Consider the following 21,248-nt stretch of genomic DNA (forward strand, 5'->3'; position numbering starts at 1 on the left):
TTTGCCGACGCTATGTTCCATTGTGTCACCCTCTCTGGTTTTATATTTGCCCTTCCTCTTCGCTGTCTTTTACCCTATCGGACGAATGCGGACTTCAGAGTCATCTAAATCAACACTTTATCTAAATTTGATGTTAAAGTGTTTCCCCCTGATTCGGATGTCCTTGCTTTCTTGTTAGAGTAATGAGCAACTAATTGTGGAATATATTGCTCATAATCTTTGAGAACCCTCCACACACGCATATACTTAAAATTCTTGTTATTGTTGTTAGCTTTCCATATATTCAGTGCATTCTCCAACACATTCTCGTCACTCCAACCACTTTGCCGATGAGTATAAAAATTATTATAAGTTGCAGAAAATTCATTTACCATCGGTGCAAACCTATAATAATGTGATTTCAACCGCTGATAACTTCTCGTCATAAATCCAGTGGGGCGATGTTTGTTGTAGTAATCAGCTATACATTTCCAAAAAGCTTGATCCTTCTGGTCATTACCAATGATTGCATCAGTGCTTATAGTTGCCCATGACTTCGCAAGAACCACATCTTCATCGAGAGACCAAAATCTTCGTTTCGATTCATTTTCCTCCAGCTCAACTTCACGCTCTTCTTGTGATGAGTGTGGTGGCAATTGAGTTGCTGGAACAGATGATGGTGTTAGAGATTCTTTATCGTTGATAGATGGATCAATAGTTGCCTTTCTTGATTCATTTGAAAGTATGACAGGTGGTTGAGTAGGAGAAAATACGTAAGGATAAGGCATCCCAAGTTGACTACCCATTGCTGACCAATCTTGGGATGGATACATACCAAATGGAGCTGGGGCGGCATTACTTAGATTCCACATCTGCAAAAAATTTTGAGAACTTTGGGAATTTAGGAAATTTGGAAAATATTGTGGAACATATGAAATATTTTGAACATTTGGAGGATATTGTGTGTGAGAGAAAATACGAGGATATTGGATATTTGGAGGAATGCTAGTTTTTTGAGAAAATATATTTCCTTCCGTATTTGAAGAATTCAAAATATTCATAAAGGAAGTATTGAGATTTTTCAACCATCTCGAATACAAATAGGGAATGAAAGGAAGAAATGAGTTGAGAGCAAAGATAGCAATAAAATGAATGAAATAGATCTCATATTTATAGATTTTTTTATATATTAAAAAATTAAATTATAATCCTTGAACAACGACTAAAAATTAGCCGTTGTTCAACGACATACAATAGCTAAAACATTAGCCTTTGTTATCTTTTTATCTTTTTACGATTATTAAACAAAAATAATATATATAAAAAATAAAAAGTCGAAGAAGCAGCTCCGTGGTTACGGAGCCACTTCTTCGATTAAAGGGAAAAACCTCCCTCCACTATGGGAGGGAGGTTTTTCCCTGTTGTCAACTCACAGTGGGAGCTGCAGATACTCTAAGGTCAGGGTGTTCGGAAGTGATATGGGCACCCTCTCAGTCGTATACAAATAAGCATGCTTTACGATTTAGAAATTATAATTCTAAACATTTTTAAACTTATTTTTGCAACTATAATTTTTTTAGAAATTTATTCTTCATCCCAGTTCTTTCTTATTTGAGAGCATAAACATGATTTCAAATCTGTTAAGGTTGTCTGAATTATGCAGTATGGAGCGAGAAGACGTCCACTGGTGCATTAGTGTAGTCGACATTACCTCCCTCGAACTTGGAACCTTCGCCTTCTTCGCCGTCGTCGCTGCCGCCATGGTTGAGGTAGATGACTATGACCGTTATGTCGTCATGGACCAGCTGCCTGATCCCCTTCTCCACGTGTTTGATGTCGTCGTATCTCATCTCCCTTTTCTTCGCTGCTTCGGCGACGACAACTTGTACAAGTCTCTTTGCTATCCCCTGCGCCGCCGCAACCACAATTAGGGGATCGCGAATCAAGAACTGGAAATTGAACGGAGAGAGCAAGGACAAACCGATCGGGGGTTGTTGGAGATGATATCTACGGCGCTTCATCGCTCAGATGTTCCCAGAGGTCGTCCGATGCGAATATCAGGAATAGGTTGTTCTGCTTGAGGTCGCGTATCCTGATCGACGGCTCCGTCGTCACCACGGGTTGTTTCAAGGGGACCGGAGCTGCAAGCTTCTGATATAGAGCGTCACCGGAGAGTTCCGACTTCTTCAGGTACACGTCGCCGATGGATCTCGACACCTGAAAACACGACGCGTGTCAGACCAAGAGCGTGGGATCTAAGGAAGTGAGAGATGTAAAAAATAAGAGAAGGAGAAACAAACATATTATTGAATCCAAAATTGATTAAGAAAAATAAAGAGTACAAGACCTTTATATAGTTAATTATAAAAAAAAATCTAAACCCTAAACTGAAAAGGTAAAAGATTATACCTAAACCCAAAATAGAAAAGGTAAAAGACTAAATTGCCCTCAAGGCAATAAACAAATAATTCTAATAGATTATATAATATAAATTATATAATCTAACATCTCCCCTCAAACTCACGATGCTACAGCTAGAAGCATTGAGAGTTTGTCAGATAAAAATCGGAAGCGTGAAGCGGAATGAGCCTTGGTAAACATATCAGCAATCTGTAGCTTTGAAGGAACAAAAGACAATGTGATGGTGCCAATCTGAAGATGGTGACGAGTAATGTGACAATCAATTTCAATATGTTTCGTCCGCTCATAAAAAACTGAATTGCGCGTAATTTGAATAGCACTCTGATTGTCACAATATAACGGAGTAGGTTGATGAAGAGAGATACCCATATCCGCAAGCAACCAATGCAACCAAACTATCTCACAAGTAGTTGAGGTCATGACACGATACTCAGCTTCTGTGGAAGATCTAGAAATAACATCTTGCTTTTTTCTCTTCCAAGAAATGAAGGAATCACCAAGAAAAATGCAGAAGCCATTGGTAGATTTGCGATCCGTAGGATCACCAGCCCAATCCGCATCAGAGTATACACGCAGCTCAAGAGATGAAGTAGAAGGAAATAAAAGGCTTTGAAATTGAGTGCCTCGAAGATACCTAAGAATATGAAGAACAGCAGTCCAATGAACTGTAGTTGGTGCAGTGACAAATTGACTAACCACATGAACAACATACGCAATATCTGGACAAGTCACGGTGAGATAAACTAAGCTTCCAACAATAGTTCTGTACAAACTAGGATCCAGCAAAGGTGAGCCATCAGATGGAGAATATCGAGCATTAGTCTCAATAGGAGTATCAACAACTGTATTATCAGTAAGACGAGCACGCTCAAACAGGTCAGATATATACTTTGACTGAGATAAAAGATAACCTTTTGGAGAATAAGCAACCTCAATGCCCAGAAAGTAGCGTAGTATACCCAAGTCTTTCATAGCAAAACAATGAGTCAACTCAGACTTCAAAGAAGCAATTCCATCAGAATCATCACCAGTATAATCATGTCATCAACATATAATGATAAAAGAATACGACCTGCACTCGTACATCTGATAAACAATGCTGAATCATGATTACTAGGATGAAAACCAAACGAAGTAATCGCTGTAGAGAACTTCTCAAACCAAGCACAAGGTGCTTGTTTGAGACCATAAAGCACTTTACAAAGTCTGCAAACTTCACAGGTTGATGTGAAATACCAGGAGGTGTCATATAAACTTCTTCATGAAGATCACCATTTAGAAATGCATTCTTGATATCCATCTGAGATATTCTCCATCGACAAACATAAGCAACAATCAGAGTACGAACAGCCGCCATTTTTTCAACAGGAGCAAATGTTTCCTTATAATTCATGCCATACTCCTGAGAATAACCTTTAGCAACAAGACGAGCTTTGTATCATTCGATAGATCCATCAGATTTAGTTTTGATCTTATATACCCAACGAGAACCAATGGTATGTTTTCCTGGTGGCAATGGGACCAAATCCCATGTATGATTCTGATGCAAAGCAGTTAGTTCCTCAGCCATAGCACTCTGCCAAAGTGGGTTACAAACAACTTCTCTATAGGATACAGGCTCAGAAAGACAATGAATAGATGCAACAAATGAAGCAAAAGAATGAGAATAACAGGAGTAAGCAAAATCTGGTAGTTTAATAGACTTACGAATACGAGTGGATTGACGACGGTAGAGAGAAGGATCATCCGCAATCTCAGGAGATGATTGAGTGATGGTAGAAGGAGGAGCATGTGGAGCGGATATCTCGGGAACCAAAATAGCAGATTCAGTTGAGCTGCTAGTAGGAGCTGTGGGTGAAGCTTCCTCAGTGTCGGTATTGAAAGGATCAATGCAAAGAATCTAGCAGGAATAGAAAAGAATGGAATCTGTTCAAGAAACACAACATGACGAGAGACATACAATTTTTGATTAACAGGATCAAAGCAACGATATCTTTTTTGACTAACACCATAACCCAAAAAGATACAAAGAACAGAATGAGAGGCTAATTTATTACGTTCGACATGTGGACAAAGGACGAAGCAAATACAACCAAAAATACGCAAAGAGGAGTAAAGTGGAGCATGCCCATATAATTTTTCAAAGGATGACAAGCTTGAATTGTGTGAGATTGGAATTCTATTAATTACATAAGCAGTGGTAAGGATTGCTTCCCCCCAAAAGGTACTAGGAACACTAGCAGACAATAAAAATGAACGAGTTGTTTCAACAAGATATCTATGTTTTCGTTCAGCCGCACCATTTTGTTCAGGAGTATCTGTACATGAAGTTTGATGAATAGTACCATCAAAAGCAAGTAATTGTGAAAAATTATTCGAAGTGTATTTACCCCCCAAATCACAACGAAAACACTTTATGACACTAGAATATTGAGTTCTCACAAGAGTTCTGAAGTTGTTGAAAATGGTAAGATAATCAGATCTATGTTTCATAAGATAGACCCAAGAGTAACGAGTGTAATCATCAATAAACGAAACATAATATCTTGAGCCCCCTTTTGTAGGAATTGGAGAGGGTCTCCACACATCAGAATGAATAAGATCAAATGGAGCAGAAGAAAAAGAAAGACTTTTAGAAAATGGTAAGACAGAAAATTTGGCCAGTTTACAATCATTACAATTAGAAATATCAGAACTTTTTAAATATCCTAATACTCCTGTAGAAGCTAAAAACTGTAACCGAGATGCTGAAACATGACCTAAACGGGAGTGCCACAAATAAAAATCAGAAGATGAACGACTCAAATGAAAAGATGATAAATCCACACTTGAAGCTGTAACTTCTGGTACTTTGAGTTGATCTAAAACATACAGTCCTCGCCTATGATCAGTTCCAATCAGCCTTTGAGATTGTGGGTCTTGAACATAATAATTAGATAAAGAAAAAGAGACTAGGTATCCAGACTCACATAATTGACTAACATAAATAAGATTTAGAGTAAGACTCGAAATATAATAAACATTAGTTAGAGATAAAGAAGATGTAACAATTGAACCAACACCTGCTAATGACATAGGAGTACCATCAGCAGTTACAATAGATATAGATGAACTGGGAGAAAAAGAAACAAAAGATGACAAATTGGATGACATATGATGAGAGACACCAAAGTCCAAAATCCATAAGGATGAAGATATATCTGAAATACCTAGGGCTGTAAACGAGCCGAGCCGAGCGAAGCTTTGGGGTGTTCAAGCTTGGCTTAGTTTATTTTTTATGAGCTTGAGCTTGTTTGAACCTTGGCTTGAGCTTGGTTCGTGTAGATGTTATCAAGCTCTCAATTCAAGCTTGGCTTGAGCTTGGTTTGAGCTTGGTTCGTTTAAATGTTATCAAACTCTCAATTCAAGTTTGTTTGATTGTTTGAAACTTTTAATTGTTTGATTGACTATTATGATTGATAATTTAAAATTATTTATTTATTTTATTTTATTGTTTATTTAGCATATTGAAAAGAGTTTTATTAATAAATATGGTTCATGAACATTGTTCACGAACGTTGTTCACGAACATTATTCACGAACGTTGTTCACGAATATTATTCACGAACGTTGTTCACGAACGTTAACGAGCTGAACACATATGCGTTCAAGCTTGTTTGTTTAGCTTAACGAGCTGTTCAAGCTTGTTTGTTTAATTAATCTTATGTATATTGTGTTAGGATAAAAAAGAATATAGATATCTCCACAATGGTATGATATTGTCCACTTTGGGCCTAAGCCCTCATGGTTTTGCTCTTGGGCTCTACCCAAAAGGCCTCATACCAATGGAGATATCTTTCTCTTATAAACCCATGATCTTTTCCATGTGTTTTCAATATGGGACTATGTTTGCAACCTTGCAACCCCAATAATCCCCCCCTCAAACAAAGGACCATGGGCTTCCCACGTCCGATCCTTGACCCACCAGGTCTTCCTGCCCCTCGGTCTACCCGACCTACTAGGACTTCCTTGCCTAGCCGCAACTAGGACTTCCTGCCCCTCGGTCCACCCGACCTACTAGGACTTCCTGCCTGGTGTCTGGTCCTCTTGATCCGAACATAGGAACCCCCACTTTCTTTGTTCAAGGTCAATATTATACTCACATGGCTCAATCAGACCATAGCTCTTGTGCACAGTCGGCGGTTAAACCTTCTGGCAGTCCGGCTCTTGTGCACAGTCGGCGGTTAAACCTTCTGGCAGTCCGGGCTCTGATACCAATTGTTAGGATAAAAAAGAATATAGATATCTCCACAATGGTATGATATTGTCCACTTTGGGCCTAAGCCCTCATGGTTTTGCTCTTGGGCTCTACCCAAAAGGCCTCATACCAATGGAGATATCTTTCTCTTATAAACCCATGATCTTTTCCATGTGTTTTCAATATGGGACTATGTTTGTAACCTTGCAACCCCAATATATTGAACGAACATAAACAAGCTCTTACCAAGCCGAACACCAAGCTTATTCACGAACGCTTGGTTCATTTACACCCCTAGAAATACCAGACGATGACAAACATATATGAGAGGAAGCTGACACGGTAGAGAGCTGTGAAGCAAGAAACTGTTGAAATTGCTCAAACATATATGAATCAGATTTCCATAAAGTATTTGCACGATCAGACATGATGACAGAACGAATAATTTTTAGAATAACCAAACTGCATAGATATACATTTTTATGATCCGCAAATTCTGACGTCAATGCCGAAATCAGTAGAAAAGGATATCAGTGTCGAAATCAGCAACATAGGGCGTCAGCACCGAAATTGGCAGAAAGGAACGTCGGTGCCGAAATTAGCAGCACAAGATATCGGTGTCGAAATCGGTAGAAAATAATATTGGCACCGAAATCGGTAGAAAAGAATGTTGGCGTTGAAATCGGCAGAAAATAGATATCGGTGTCGAAATTAACAGCAGCGGTAGGAAACGGCAGCGACAACAAGAAACAAATTAACAGCAGCAGTTGGAGACGGCAACAACAACAAGAAGCAGATTAACAGCAGCAGTTGGAGACGACAGTGGTAACAAGAAGTAATAACAGGGGACGATAGAAAAAATTAGGTCAGAGAAGACGAACTTAGCTCTGATACCATGTAAAAAATAAGAGAAGCAGAAACAAATATATTATTGAATCCAAAATTGATTAAGAAAAATAAAGAGTACAAGACCTTTATATAGTTAATTATAAGCAAAAACCTAAATCCTAAACTAAAAAGGTAAAATATTATATCTAAACCTAAAATAGAAAAATTAAAAAACTAAATTATCCTAAAGTTATAAACAAATAATTCTAATAGATTATATAATATATATATTATATAATCTAACAAGGGAGATCGGTGAGCGTTTGTGACCTGGATGGTCCCTTTGATTCGCCAGGCGCCTCTGTTGTAGGTGACGATGCGGGAGTCGTCGGGGTGGAGCTCCGTCAGCTCCCTCCTCACCTCCTTCTCTACGACATTGTGGTCCCTGGACAGTCGCTCCGCCACCACCGCCCCTCCGTCGGCTCCCTGCCGGCCGAGCACCGCCCTCGAGTCTCCCAGGTTCGCCACGTAGAGCACGTTGTCGGCGATGGCTCCGACCAGGCAGCACGATTCGGCGGATGCGATCTTTGGGCGGGAGCGCCACGACTGCTTAACCAGTTGCAGGAACTCTTCCTCGGTGGCGGTGAAGGCCTTGCGTATCACCTCCACGGAGAGGCCTCCTTGCTCCGACGCGAACTCTGCGAAGAACAACGTTATGAATCCTACTGAAAAAAATAAAAAAATGATCGAACCGTTGAAGAAGAGTACCAAAGCGTCGATACCATGGAGGTGGGCGAAGAGGCGGGAGTTGACGAAGCGAGAGGCCTCCAGGCCGCCGTGGCCGTCGAAGACGCCGAAGTAGGTGGCGGAGGATGAGGCAAGCACCTGCCCCTGGTCCTCGAGCGAGTCGTTGGCCTGGACGACGGCAATGGAGAAGTCGCCGGAGGAGTGCGGCTTGAGGTCCGTATGCCAAAGAAGCCCATCTCTGCTTTCCACACTGCCACCTCCTCCTTCTCTGCTGGCGCTTTCGCCGGCGCCGGCCCCGGCTCCGGAGGAGCACCAGCCGAAGCACCGTTTCATTTTTTGGAAATTGACAAATGACGATGATTTGATTGGAAGGGTTACAGCTAATATATAGAAAGCGGAAGGTCGGGGAAATTTAAAGAAAACGCGTCCCCTAACGCTCTTTCCTTTTCTTTCGTAATTCTGAATTAGATTGATACAACTTTTCAGATAAAACAAAATTAATATTAAAAAGATAATATTCTGATTTTTTAAAAATTCTTCGTCGGAAATGGCAGTGCAGTGGATAAATCTGTCGATTCCCATACACTGTTTTTCTTCCTTTTTATCACCTGCGTTGACTTTTTACGCGGGTAAGAGCATCCGCTGACCGCTGTTTACAAGGGCATCTTCAATGGTTTAATTTTTCAATATTTTTTTTTATTTTTAATATATTGTATCAATGTCAGATTATAGGTATAAAAATCTCTTATGACATTTCTAATAATTAAATCTTTTAATAAGATTTTTTTTATAATTTTTAATATATCATTATACTCTTCACAATAAAAAAAACCCCTCAATATAAGTATTTTAACGTGTCCTCTGTTATAAATCATATATTTTTATTTATTATTTTTTTATTTAAGGTCTATATATAACTTTTGTTTGATATTTTAATTAATTATGATTTTAAATCTAATTTATTTATAATTTATAATTTTAATTAATTAATCTATGTTTTTTAATTTAATTAAATATATAATTTTTATTTACTATTTTATTACCTTATAAATTTAATTTAATTATAGTTTTTTTAGCTTATCTCAAATATATTTATTTTTAAAAGGGAAAAAATATTATTTTAATTATTACTAACTATTTATGAAATAAAACATTATAATTAAATATTTTATTAAATAATTTAATTTTTAATTGTTTGAAAAGGCTTATGCATATTAATTTTTGGCTCTACCTTCACCAAAAAAATATGTTTAAAAATTTAAACATGCTCTTGAATTAAAAATCCCAAACCTCACTTACACAATCATTAATTTTTTTTTTGAGATTTTGAAATTTTACAAATCTTTGAGAAAGCTTACATTGGAGATGCTTTAAGGTTCGTAGAATTAAAAAAAAAATTGAATAAAAAAGTTTTAATGAGTGTGGAGGTGGGCTTTGGGGTTTTTAGTTAAGAGCAGGATTAATTTTTTAAATTTATTTTTTTCTATGTAAGATGGAGCCACTAATTATTGAGAAAAATAATATTGGTTTAAATAATTAAAATATTTATTTGTACATATTTTCTTTTGAAAATAAATATATTTAATAAGTTAAAAAAATACAAATGACTATAATTAAATTAAAATTCATAAATTAATTAATTTAAAATTATATATAAATTAAATTAAAAATAAGAATTAATATATATATATATATATATATATATATATATATATATATATATATATATATATATATTAAAAAAATAATAATAAATAAAGACGTGTAATTTATAATATAGGACATAAAAATTATATAGAGATTTTTTTATTAAAAAAGAATAGTACATTTTTAAATTTTTGACATAATATTGACATCGTATATTAAAAATTATAAAAAAAATAAGCATTAGAGATGTCCTGAGAGCATCCACACTAGTTTCCCTATCCAAAATACATAATTTAGGGTAAAAAAGTTACTTTATTAAATTTAGATATCCACTTTTCAAAACATCATATATCAGCTTCCCTATTTCTTCTCTCTCCTCTATAATGTTTAGGGAATGGAATCTATTCTCTAAATTTAGAGAAGTACTGTTCATAAATGTATAATTTAGGAAATGGATAGGGTAGCTAATGCAAAAAATTTTTAGCTACCTTATCTAAAATTTAAGGTAAAATTTTTGAATAAGATATCTGATGCAGATACTCTAAGATTTATGTCATATCTATTTCTTTCCCGTCGAAGTCAACGCTGTCAAGTAGCATTCAGACATGAAAGAGGTGGATGGAGGATCGACTTCACGAGATGCCTGTGAACACAGTTCTCCACTGGAAGGAGGAGGTCACGAACTTTCAGTGAACTCTCACTCTCTCGTATTTATTTCAGTCAAACGAGGACTAGATTTGAGTTTGATAGATACACTAAATCTTGTCTTCTACTATCAGACAATCAAATCACATAATCAAGAGGGTCAACTCCCCATGAAATTCTCCGTTTGCATCTACTTAGTTCCTCGGGCAGGGAGTAGCAAAACATTTAGCAGACTCTAAAGCATCTATAGTTATATTTTTTTTCTAATGAAATAAAATTTCTAAGAAGTTGAACATATATCCACTTGAGCTTTCAAATTTACAGGTGGGTAAATCGGGGAAAGTTGTCCACCTCTCTAATTAATTAATTGAGTTCAAAACTTAAACAATTGGATTTTTTTTAAAAAAAATTGATAGGTAGATACATTGGCTCTCTAAAATTAGATTTTTTTAAAAAAATAGATGGATAGGTTTCACCCGATTAATTCTAGAGATATATATAGTGTTGGATCGAGACACATATGAGAGAGGGGAAGGTGAATCACGTGTTTTAAAAGCTTTTTTAAAATCAAAGTACGCAGTAGAAAAATCAGAACAGAAAAAAAGATACAGTCAATTTTACTTGGTTCGAAGCCTTCGTCAACTCCTATTCCATGGCTTAGGTCTCTCAGACCTATTGATGGACAATTCACTATCAGAAGAGTGTAACAATCCTACATTCTCCTGTAAAGTAATAAAGAAATTGAATATAAATAGAAGTTACTCAACACTTGTAATTTCTGTTGGAGTGTATACTAAAAGCCTAGCTTTTGTAAATATTTATTTGTTAAAATAAAAGAATCACATTGGTCAATATATGCATTTATTTATTAAATGTAATTGTTCAATTAATTTATATAGTAGACAACATGGAGTGTGGTGTCACACTCAGAAGATCATGTTTTCGGTTCTCTATAAATTATAAACAGTTGCTCGCAACTAAGATAAAAAGGAATAAATTATCAGTATAGTCGTAGTGTAATTAAGTATTAGTTTATCTTGACTAATAAATTACACTAATACACTTTAAGTGTATTGAGTAGGATCATTTAGGTATGTTCTTTTTGTACTGACTTAGTAAAAGAACTAAACCTTAGTTATTATGGAAGTGTGTGCTCATAATCATAATATAATAATAAGCACATATATTTAATATTTATTTCTTTGATTTATCAAAGGGTGAGGTTTAGCTCGATAAATCAATATGCCCGATAAGTTGGGAAATGATATTACTTATAGTGTGTGTTGTTGATTATAAAAGGAATTTGTGTCCTAGTTATCTAGGTTGAGAATGTCCCCAAGAGGAGCTCATAAGGATTGTCATGTTAAACCCTGCAGGTGGACCTAGTCCGACATGACAATAAAGTTGAGTGGTACTACTCTTGGAGCTAGATATTAATTAAGTGAGTTGTCAGTAACTTACTTAATTAGTGGACATTCGTAATCTTAAACACAGGGAGATTAACACACTCATAATAAGAAGGAGCCCATAATGTAATTTGGGATTGGTGCGGTAGTGCGGTAATAACTCTCTAGTGGAATGAGTTATTATCGATGAACTTGAGTTGTGTGTTCGGGGCGAACATGGGATACTCAAGCTCATCGGTAGGCCAAAACCAATTTCTCCTCTAGGTCCCTGTCGTAGCCTCATTATAGTCTCAAGTCCATCCAAATGTAAAGCTCTTCTTGGTGTCCAAGAAGGGGGTCGGACCATTGCTTGGTGACCAAGCAATGGCCGGCCACATCCTCTTGAAAGGGGCCGACCCTATAGCTTGGTGACCAAGCTTGTAGGGGCCGGCCATAATAATTCAAAAAGGGAGGGTTGTTTTGAATTTTTAAAATCTTCTCTTTGTAGAAAACTATAAGTTTTAAAAGAGAGATTTTAATTTTTAAAACTTTCCTTATTTGAATTAGGCCACATGTTTAAATAGAGAGTTTAAAAGATTTTAAAACTTTCCTTTTTTAACCATCCTTATGGTTTAAGAAAAAAAAAAAGGAAAAGAAGTTTTAAAATTTAAATTTTCTATCGCCATGTTAAAAAAGGAAATTTTATAAGAGAGTTTTAAAATTTTAAAACATGGTTTTAATTTTTAGAAACTTTCCTTTTTTAACTCATACTTTAGGAAAGAGAGCTTGTAAATTTTATAAGAGAATTTTTTCTTGTAAAATTTTTAAAAAAATTATTTTTCCTTTCCTTTTAATTATGGCCGGCCACCTTGCTTGGTGCCCAAGCAAGGGCCGACCAATAGGATTAAACCAAATTCAATCCTAAACCAAATAGGATTGATCATAACCATTGATTGATGATTGATTCAATCAAGAGGAAAGAAAAGGAAAAATAAAAAGGGAAAAGGAAAAACTCTTGGATGATTTTATTTTTTGTAAAAGGTTTTTCCTTATTTGCCTTGGGCAAGTAATATAAAAGAAGGGGTGAGGGGGCTTCATGAGACACAACTCTTATTCTTTTGCTTGGGTGATCTCTTGGTGTGGCCGGCCCTCTCCCTTCTTCCTCTCCCTTTGCTCTCTTCTCCTTGGTGGTGGTGGTGGTCGGATTTTAGAAGAAGAAGGAGGAAACTTTTGGGTGGTGTTCATCTTGGAGGATCGTCGCCCACACGACGTCCAAGGCGAGGCGAGGAATACAACAGAAGATTTTGAGATCATTAGCTTACAAAGAGAAGGTATAACTAGTATTTTATTTCGCATCATACTAATTATTTTTCTTTGTATGAATTCTAAATACAAGAGGCAATTAGATCTAGTTTATCGAATTTATTTTTCGATTTTTGTATTTTCTTCTTTTTCGAATTTGTGATTCGATTGTTCTTTTTGGTCAACCTAAAGTTATTTAAGGAAATAAATATTAGCTTTCCTTAAAAAGCTTTGCCTAGGCGGTGGTGGTTGCTCCCATATCCAAGAAGGCCATGTGCCTCGCCATGCAGTCCTGGAAGCCAATTTTGGAAATTAATATTTATGGAATTAATAATTTAGGTAGATTTGAATCAATAGTGTTAAGTTCCGCTTGCGATTCAAATCTAAACTATTAACAACAGATAAGTTAAATTTGGAATCAATGATGTTAAGTTCCGTCTGCGATTCTTGATTTAATTTCTAAAGAACACAATAGTTTATTTAAGGAAAGGTTCGACACTTGTACAAAAATTTTTGTACAGTGGAATCGGTACGATTTCCTAGGATTAACCAACAATTTCTAGTATTGAGCTCGGTGTTGGACAACTTTTTAGCAGCAGTCGGGCACAACAACGTCGAAATCGGAGCAGTCAGAACGTCGCGCGATGACGTAGAGCTTGTAATAGAGGTTTGTTTAACTGCATGATCGAGTAGCCCTTTTAAAGGAGATGGAAGATGCCGTCAACTACAACCTCTATACCTTAAAAGTCGGTTCTTATAGTCAACCCTCTATACCTTAAAAGTCGGTTCTTCGTCAACGAAGCCTTCTGCCTTATCCAACCGAAGGCGCCTTCCATCGCTAAGTTTAAGGCGTCTTCCTTCGCATAGAAGGCGCCTAGGGTATTGTTCATCCAAGACATTTTGTGCAATTTGATCCTGCAAGTTCATGTTAGCTCAAAACAAATAATAACTTGCAAGATAGAGTTAGTACAATAAAAATAGTATTAATTAAATCCTGTCCTCCAAACCCGGATTTAGTCATGGTCTCAGTTTAGGTTTTCTAAAATGGACCTAAATTGGACCGACGACTACTGTCTCTTTAAACGAGACACGTCTTCACTGAGTCATTCTCCTCCAGTGATTTACCTTCACTTATCAAATGTTAAGTTACCTCATCGGCGTTTAATCTGACCCATCAGATCTTCCTACCGGAATCGCACATCCAGACTTCGCGAATCGGAAATCGAATATACCAACTTCCTATCGGAATCACACTTCCGGTCTTCAATCCATCGAGAATCAAATATCCTGACCTCCTGCCAGAATTCCACATTTGAACTTCATTAATCGGAAATCGCACATCTCGATTGGACTTTCGACCTAGTGTCTGATCCTCTTAACCGTCAAGTTAGTCAATGTTGTACACTCGATAATAAAATTAGATCACAAATACATCTAACTTTAATCTATTTATCATTCATCAAACTTAAATTATTATTAATGTCAATTGTACCGACAAATAGTCTATCTTCTCTTTAGTTCTTCTATTAGATAAATTCAAAATACAACTTATTCTCATTCAAAAATTGACCTTATATTCATTTCATTTGAAATTCAAATCTTATTCTTTTTTATTATTCTTTTGAGTATTTTATCACCGCACCACATCTTTGAAAGCTCAAACGTTTTTTTTTAACAAAACTCAAAAGGGCATTCCTTTTTGTTTACTGGATCATTAAAGACACCCTATATTGATTTTTAATAAAAAAGCACCCCCACCTTCTTATAAATTGACACAAATACTTTCTTCTACACTACTCACTTTTGACATATGCATGCTTTTGACACGTGCATCTCCAACTTAAATTTTGATACAGAGTCATGTTATGTTGTAGCAGTTACATCATCGTAACTGTTATATTATTATAAAAATTATGATTTCATAACTATTATAATAAATCTGGTGGGAGATGAGTATATAGCACAAGCTATGATTCAGAAAATAAAAGGCTTTGAATGAAATAGATTCTTGATGATTCCTAAAATAAAATAATGTGCTGTCTTTTTTTTTAGCTATTGAATTTGAATGAAATAGATTCTGACAAATTGGATTCCGGGTCTTAAATTGAAATCAAAATCAAATTAGTATAATTCATATACTCCTATAATTTATTAACAATAACAAAATTATTTATCAAATCACCCTCAACAAACAAACGTCTTAACTCGATTTTAGGAGACATGAGTTGTTGGCGTCCATATTAAACGTTCAACGACATCGCACCCAACACCCACCTAAGCCACAACATCCACATTTTCATTCTTATACATTCTTATAATAATGATAATTAGTATTCTTACAATAGGTAAAATTAAATTAAAACAAAAAAAAACTATCTTAGAGATTTGGATCAGATTTAGATGCGGCACCTCATTCCAATTTAATTATTTATATCATTGTTTAATTACATTATAGGAGGAAACAAGTGAGGAGCATATATCTCAACAACTAAAGTTATCTTTATTTTCCTTTGTTATTTTTTTTTTTAAATATTGACGCATAAATTGGATGTCGGCATGAATATTGTCTTTCCTTGTGTAGACTATAACAATACATTTATATTTTTTAAAAAATTACATTCTTTTTTATTTACATGATATATCCCACCAAATAGACATGCAACCACCAAAAACCATAAATTAAAAGGAAATGATGAGATTGCTTGCATATCCTACCTCCACGTGTCATAAATAATTAAGAATCAAGCCAAGAGGCATATCCGCTACTGATTTTGATTGATCTTTTAAAAAAATGGGGAACTTGAGACTACCGAAGGATTCAAAACTGCTAATAGTTGAATTTTCAATAACTTTCCCTTAATTTTTAAGGATATAAATTCCTTGTTAATTAATTTGCATCTAGGAGAATAAAACTAGACTAATTTATCTATTAGATTATTTTTTCAATGGAGGAATATAGAGATGGATCGAGTGAAACCAAATTAAATCGTTTGTACACAAAGTTCAATACAAGTGCACTAGCAATTTAGTACACTACAACTTGTATCATTAACGTCCAACCCAGGACGTTCACAAGACCAGCACAGCCTACTAAATATTAACAAAACACAACTCTTTATGCTTTTTTTTTTTTTTTTTTTTTTTTTTTTTTTTTTTTTTTTTTTTTTTTAAAACAAGTTTCTAATATAATAAAACCCGACCATTTTCACTAAAAAGGCGAAGGAAAAAAAAATAAACGAGCCGACCCTCATCATCTCCGTTGATAGTGGCAGCGGCCGAAAGTAAATATTTACCCACCTTCTCCGACACGTGTCGGTAATACTGAACTATGAAAGTGGTGCGGTCGGTTGCCGTAAAAGCGCAATCAACGCCTCCGCCTGTAAAAAAATTTGAAAAAAAAAATATTTTAATTTTTTTTACTAAATGTCCGCTAAAGGAAATAATTTATCTGTTCGAGTCGAAACACCGAATTAGGTCGGAGGTGAGCTTACCTTCTCCTTCGTCTTCTCCGAGGAGGACTGAACCAGAGCTACGACTGGCGGAATGCCGCCCTCGCGGACTACCATCCTTCGGTACGCAGCGCCCTCCTTGCATATTTCGAGAAGCGATAGCATCGACACTTCCTTCTGCCGGCGGGTCCCGACCTCCACCATCTCCACCAGCACAGGTACGCCGCCCTCCGCCACCGCTGCCCTACGCCCCTCCTGCAACGACAACACCCGGTGGAGCACGTATGCCGCCTTGTCCACCATCCCAGACTCCGGATCGGCCATCAGATCCAGAAGGGGGCGCACCGCTCCGGCCTCCACTGCCCGGGTCATGTTCTCCTTCGCAGCTAAGAGGGCGAAGAGGGCGGTGGCGGCGTCCTTCTTCCCGCGGGGTCCGCCTGTCTCGAGGAGGGAGACGAGGGCTGGGATGGCACCCGAGCAGCCGATAGCGGCGAGGAGGTCGTCGCGCTGGGCGAGGCGGAGGAGGGCGCAAGCGGAGTTCTCACGGGCAGCGGGGGTGCCGAAGCGGAGAGCGAAGACGAGGTGGCGGATGGCGCCGGCACCGGCGATGGCGGATTTGTTCTCATCGCAGAGGGAGAGGTTTAAAATAGCGGTGACGCCTTGCTCCTGGATCTGAGGATCGGGGTGGGAGAGGAGGGCGACGAGGGGTGCGACGGCGCCGGCGCGGGCGATAAGGACGCGGTTCTCGGGGCTGTGCTTGGCGAGGAAACGGAGCTCCGTTGCGGCGAGGCGCTTGGATTCGATGGAGGGCGAGTCAAGGTCGGCGATGAGCTTGCAAATGGCGTCGTCGGAGCATTCGGCGGCGGAGTGGACGAGGAAGCGATGGAGGGAGGAGGAGCAGCTTGTTTGACACCGGACGAGTGGGGAATCGTCGGAACGGCGGCTATTGCAGTCGCTGTAGCTCCGGGTGATGCGGGGAAGAAACTCCGGCGGTCTCTCCACCACCATCACTTCCATTGGATCTGTCGACCGAGCTAATCGGGCGGTTGAACAATGGAGGTTTCTCAGAGGAACAAGGGGCGATGAAGAGAGATGAGACCGTTAAATAGAGCGAAAGGTATTGGTGCTTGGAGTGGGGCCCGGTGTAGGGACGGGCACTGGGCGAAAACGATTGGGTATTTAGTTTGGTTGATTGGACACGTGTCCAATCTAATCAAGTAAGAAGGAACCGGCAACAAGCTCAAGCTGCACGCCTGCACCCAACTTTAACCCTGCGTTTGAATGAGGGTGAAAAAAAGCAGGGTCCTTAGGAGAGAGGAAAGGAATGGAATGAGAAGATAGGAAAAGTATTTAACTTCCTCTTATTTCAAGAAAAAAAAATGGGTTATTATGTGTGGAAGAAAATGAAAAGAAATTAAGATTAAATAGATAAAATTATAAAAATATTTTTACTTTTTAAATTAAATATTTTTATAATATTAATATTTATTTTATAAATATAAATTAATTATTTTTAATAATAAAATTAATTCTTTTATATTATAATTTAAATTAGTTACTTTTTAAAAAATAATTTTTTCGTACTATCAAAAGAATTATAAAAATAATGAATGAATAAGAAATAATGATTTTAGAAACTTCAAATAAAAAATTAGAAGGTAATATTGATAATGAGAATCCTTATTCTTTTAAAATTTATTAAATTTTGATGGTAAAATTAAAAAACTATAGATGTCCTTTTAAATTTTGATTGTAAAAATAATTTCTCCCTTTAATTCAGTCAGAAGACATGTCATATCCTCTCCTTCGATGATCCAGCGGCAGCCGAGCTCTGAAGAAGGTGTAGGAATTGGACTTCGACAACATAGTAAGGTTAGAAATTGAAATATTTTTTAAACTATTAAGAATAGAGATAAAATTGAAATAAAAAACCTTTTGTTTTCCCTTCCCCTTTCTTACACCTCAATTCAGGGTGTAAGAAAATCTCCCTTTCCGGAAGGTTAAAACTTACCCTTTCTTACCAGGTAAATTGGAAAACTATAGTTGACTAGTGCGGGGAGGGATTTTTTTTCCTTGGCGTTGCCAAGATTTGAACCCATACCCTATGGTAGAAACTCTACTCGACACTAGCCAACTCAACTCTGCCCTCGGACACCCACGATTCAATTCCCAGTTACGGTGCATTTGTAGAATTTTCCCCTAAATAGGACACGTAACAAACCGATGCTAAGCTTCTGGGCCGTTCGCTATGAGCATTTTTCGATTATCCTGATAATTAGCAGGAAACTTCTGTAAGGCTAGACCAATCACCTTAGATTCGACGTTACCTGACCTCGTTAATCATTTTTTAAAAATTCTTTTATCAAGTTTAATTTTAAAAAGGTAGTGTTATATCTTGAATGTAATGAAAACATCATTCTAATAGAGATTATAATCTTACTAATTTTAAGACTTATTAGTAAGTTTCTCTGGTTGTTTTTTATATAAAAAATATTCACTGTCTTGATTCTTTTTAGTCCTACATCTTAGGGTTGACAACATTGCCAGCGGAGAAGTTTCTATAAATATCTTGGGCCAACAACGTTAGAAAGCATGCATTTCTCAACCTTTTGGCTAAGATCTAGTGTAATATCTTTTTTTTATCAGTTTAATATATGATATAAAAAATTAAATTAATTTTTATGAGGGAGACTCGCTCTTACGTTGCACTACTGGATGGGTCTGACACACCGTTACCAAGTCTAATTTATGAGCTTGGAATACTAACTTACACGTATTCATGCATTATATTATATATGTAATGTGTGCGTGATTACTAGTTAATATGAAATTTACACTGATATATATTATGGCTATACACACTACACGCCATGTGTGCACACTTGAGTGCACACCTGGCTAGACATACGCGCAGCGTAAGACAACTCCATATCTATATATACCTAAATGTACAATTTTAAATGGCTAGAATCAAGAAGTCATTCTTTTTCCCAAATCATGTAAGAGGCATCCCACTTTAATTTCTTTATTAAAAGTGTTAGAGTGTATACTAAAAGCCTAGCTTTTGTAAACATTTATTTGTTGAAATAAAAGAATCACATTGGTTAATATCTGCATTTATTTGTTAAATGTAATTGTTCAATTAATTTATATAGTAGACAACATGAAGTGTGGTGTTATACTCAGAAGATCATGTTGTCGGTTCTCTATAAATTATAAACAAGTTGCTCACGACTAAAATGGAAAGGAACAAACCATCAGAATAGTCATAGTGTAATTAAGTATTAGTTTTTCTTGACTAATAAATTACACTGATACACTTTAAGTGTATTGAGTAGGATCATTTAGGTATGTTCTTTTTGTACTGACTTAGTAAAAGAACTAGACCTTAGTTATTATGGAAGTGTGTGCTCTTAATCCTAATATAATAACAAGCACATATATTTAATATTTATTTCTTTAACTTATCAAAGGGTGAGGTTTAGCTCGATAAATCAATATGTCCGATAAGTTGAGAAATGATATTACTTATAGTGTGTGTTGTTGATTATAGAAGGAATCTGTGTCCTAATTATCTAGGTTGAGAATGCCCCCAAGAGGAGCTCATAAGGATTGCCATGTTAAACCCTGCAGGTGGACCTAGTCCGACATGACAATAAAGTTGAGTGGTACTACTCTTGGAGCTAGATATTAATTAAGTGAGTTGTGTTGGCGCAGCGGAGACCGGCAAGAGGGGGTGAATTGCTGAAAACAAAAATAAAAATACCCTCCTCGGATTTCAACTCAGAATAAACGCAGTAGTAAAATAATAAAGACAGAAAATTAAAAACAGAAACAGGAATTTAACCTGGTTACAACTGTCACGCCCCAAAGGAGTCCCTGCCAGACAAAAATCCGGCAGAGTCTCCCCTGTACCAGTGACAATATGAAGCATCACTACAAGCACAATACATCAGCCACATGCGGCTGGAATATTTATATACACAACCACGCAGTTATAATAACAGCCCACACGGCTGGAATGAAACAATCACAACCACGCAGTTATATATAAAACAGCCCATACGGCTGTACTATAAACCAACACAGCGGAAAAACGAAAACGGAAAGCCCACACAAGACAAATAGATACAACGCATGCCGGCACGGCTTAAACACAAATACATCACCAAAACCATAGGATAGCCACATGGCTATACACAAATACAATGCCAAAAATAAGAAAAGAATATACAAAAGAAAACAATCACGATCTTCGGATGTGACGTAGGACCCGGCAGACAGGATACTCCGAGCGACACCAACCATCTACAGGCTACCTGAAAACATAAATGTATACATGCGGTGGTGAGTATAGGTAACTCAGCGGGTAATAGAAAAGATAGTGCATGGTCCATAAACAACATGGAGATCACAAGTATACAGTCTCAGTAGGGAATAAAGAACATGATCATACTATCATAATCAATGCAACTAAACATATCTGACATAATCACCTGACATATAAACTGTACAAACCACAACTAACACAATGACAGATACATACCCAATCTGGAATCGACGCAAGGTACAAAGATCAGTAACTCACTGGATCTGCAACAGATATAC

General features: G+C 36.9%; 2 protein-coding genes and 2 pseudogenes across 2 annotated transcripts; 1 reads left to right on the forward strand and 3 right to left on the reverse strand.

The window, feature by feature from the left end:
• Nucleotides 1-104: 104 nt before the first annotated feature.
• Nucleotides 105-785, reverse strand: LOC122029026 (glutathione S-transferase T3-like). Its single transcript, XM_042587989.1, has one exon. The coding sequence runs from the start codon at nt 783-785 to the stop codon at nt 105-107; it is 681 nt and encodes a 226-aa protein (XP_042443923.1).
• An 849-nt stretch (nt 786-1,634) lies between these two features.
• On the reverse strand, nt 1,635-8,545 carry LOC122029028 (annotated as a pseudogene).
• Nucleotides 8,546-16,157: 7,612 nt separating this feature from the next.
• On the reverse strand, nt 16,158-17,711 carry LOC122030553 (U-box domain-containing protein 4-like). Its single transcript, XM_042589762.1, has 2 exons — nt 16,683-17,711; nt 16,158-16,568 (listed from the first exon to the last, which is right to left on the reverse strand). The coding sequence occupies exons 1-2, from the start codon at nt 17,655-17,657 to the stop codon at nt 16,518-16,520; spliced, it is 1,026 nt and encodes a 341-aa protein (XP_042445696.1). The 5' UTR covers nt 17,658-17,711; the 3' UTR covers nt 16,158-16,517.
• A 1,521-nt stretch (nt 17,712-19,232) lies between these two features.
• On the forward strand, nt 19,233-19,375 carry LOC122030745 (annotated as a pseudogene).
• Nucleotides 19,376-21,248: the final 1,873 nt, after the last annotated feature.

Source organism: Zingiber officinale, chromosome 10B (genome assembly GCF_018446385.1).
Source record: "Zingiber officinale cultivar Zhangliang chromosome 10B, Zo_v1.1, whole genome shotgun sequence".
NCBI lineage: Eukaryota > Viridiplantae > Streptophyta > Magnoliopsida > Zingiberales > Zingiberaceae > Zingiber > Zingiber officinale.

Coding starts and splice junctions, on each gene's coding strand:
- LOC122029026 (XM_042587989.1), bottom strand. CDS start 785: ATGGGTAGTCAACTTGGGATGCCTTATCCTTACGTATTTTCTCCTACT.
- LOC122030553 (XM_042589762.1), bottom strand. CDS start 17,657: ATGGAAGTGATGGTGGTGGAGAGACCGCCGGAGTTTCTTCCCCGCATC. Junction 16,569..16,682: donor CGGAGAAGACGAAGGAGAAG/GTAAGCTCACCT, acceptor ATTTTTTTACAG/GCGGAGGCGTTGATTGCGCT.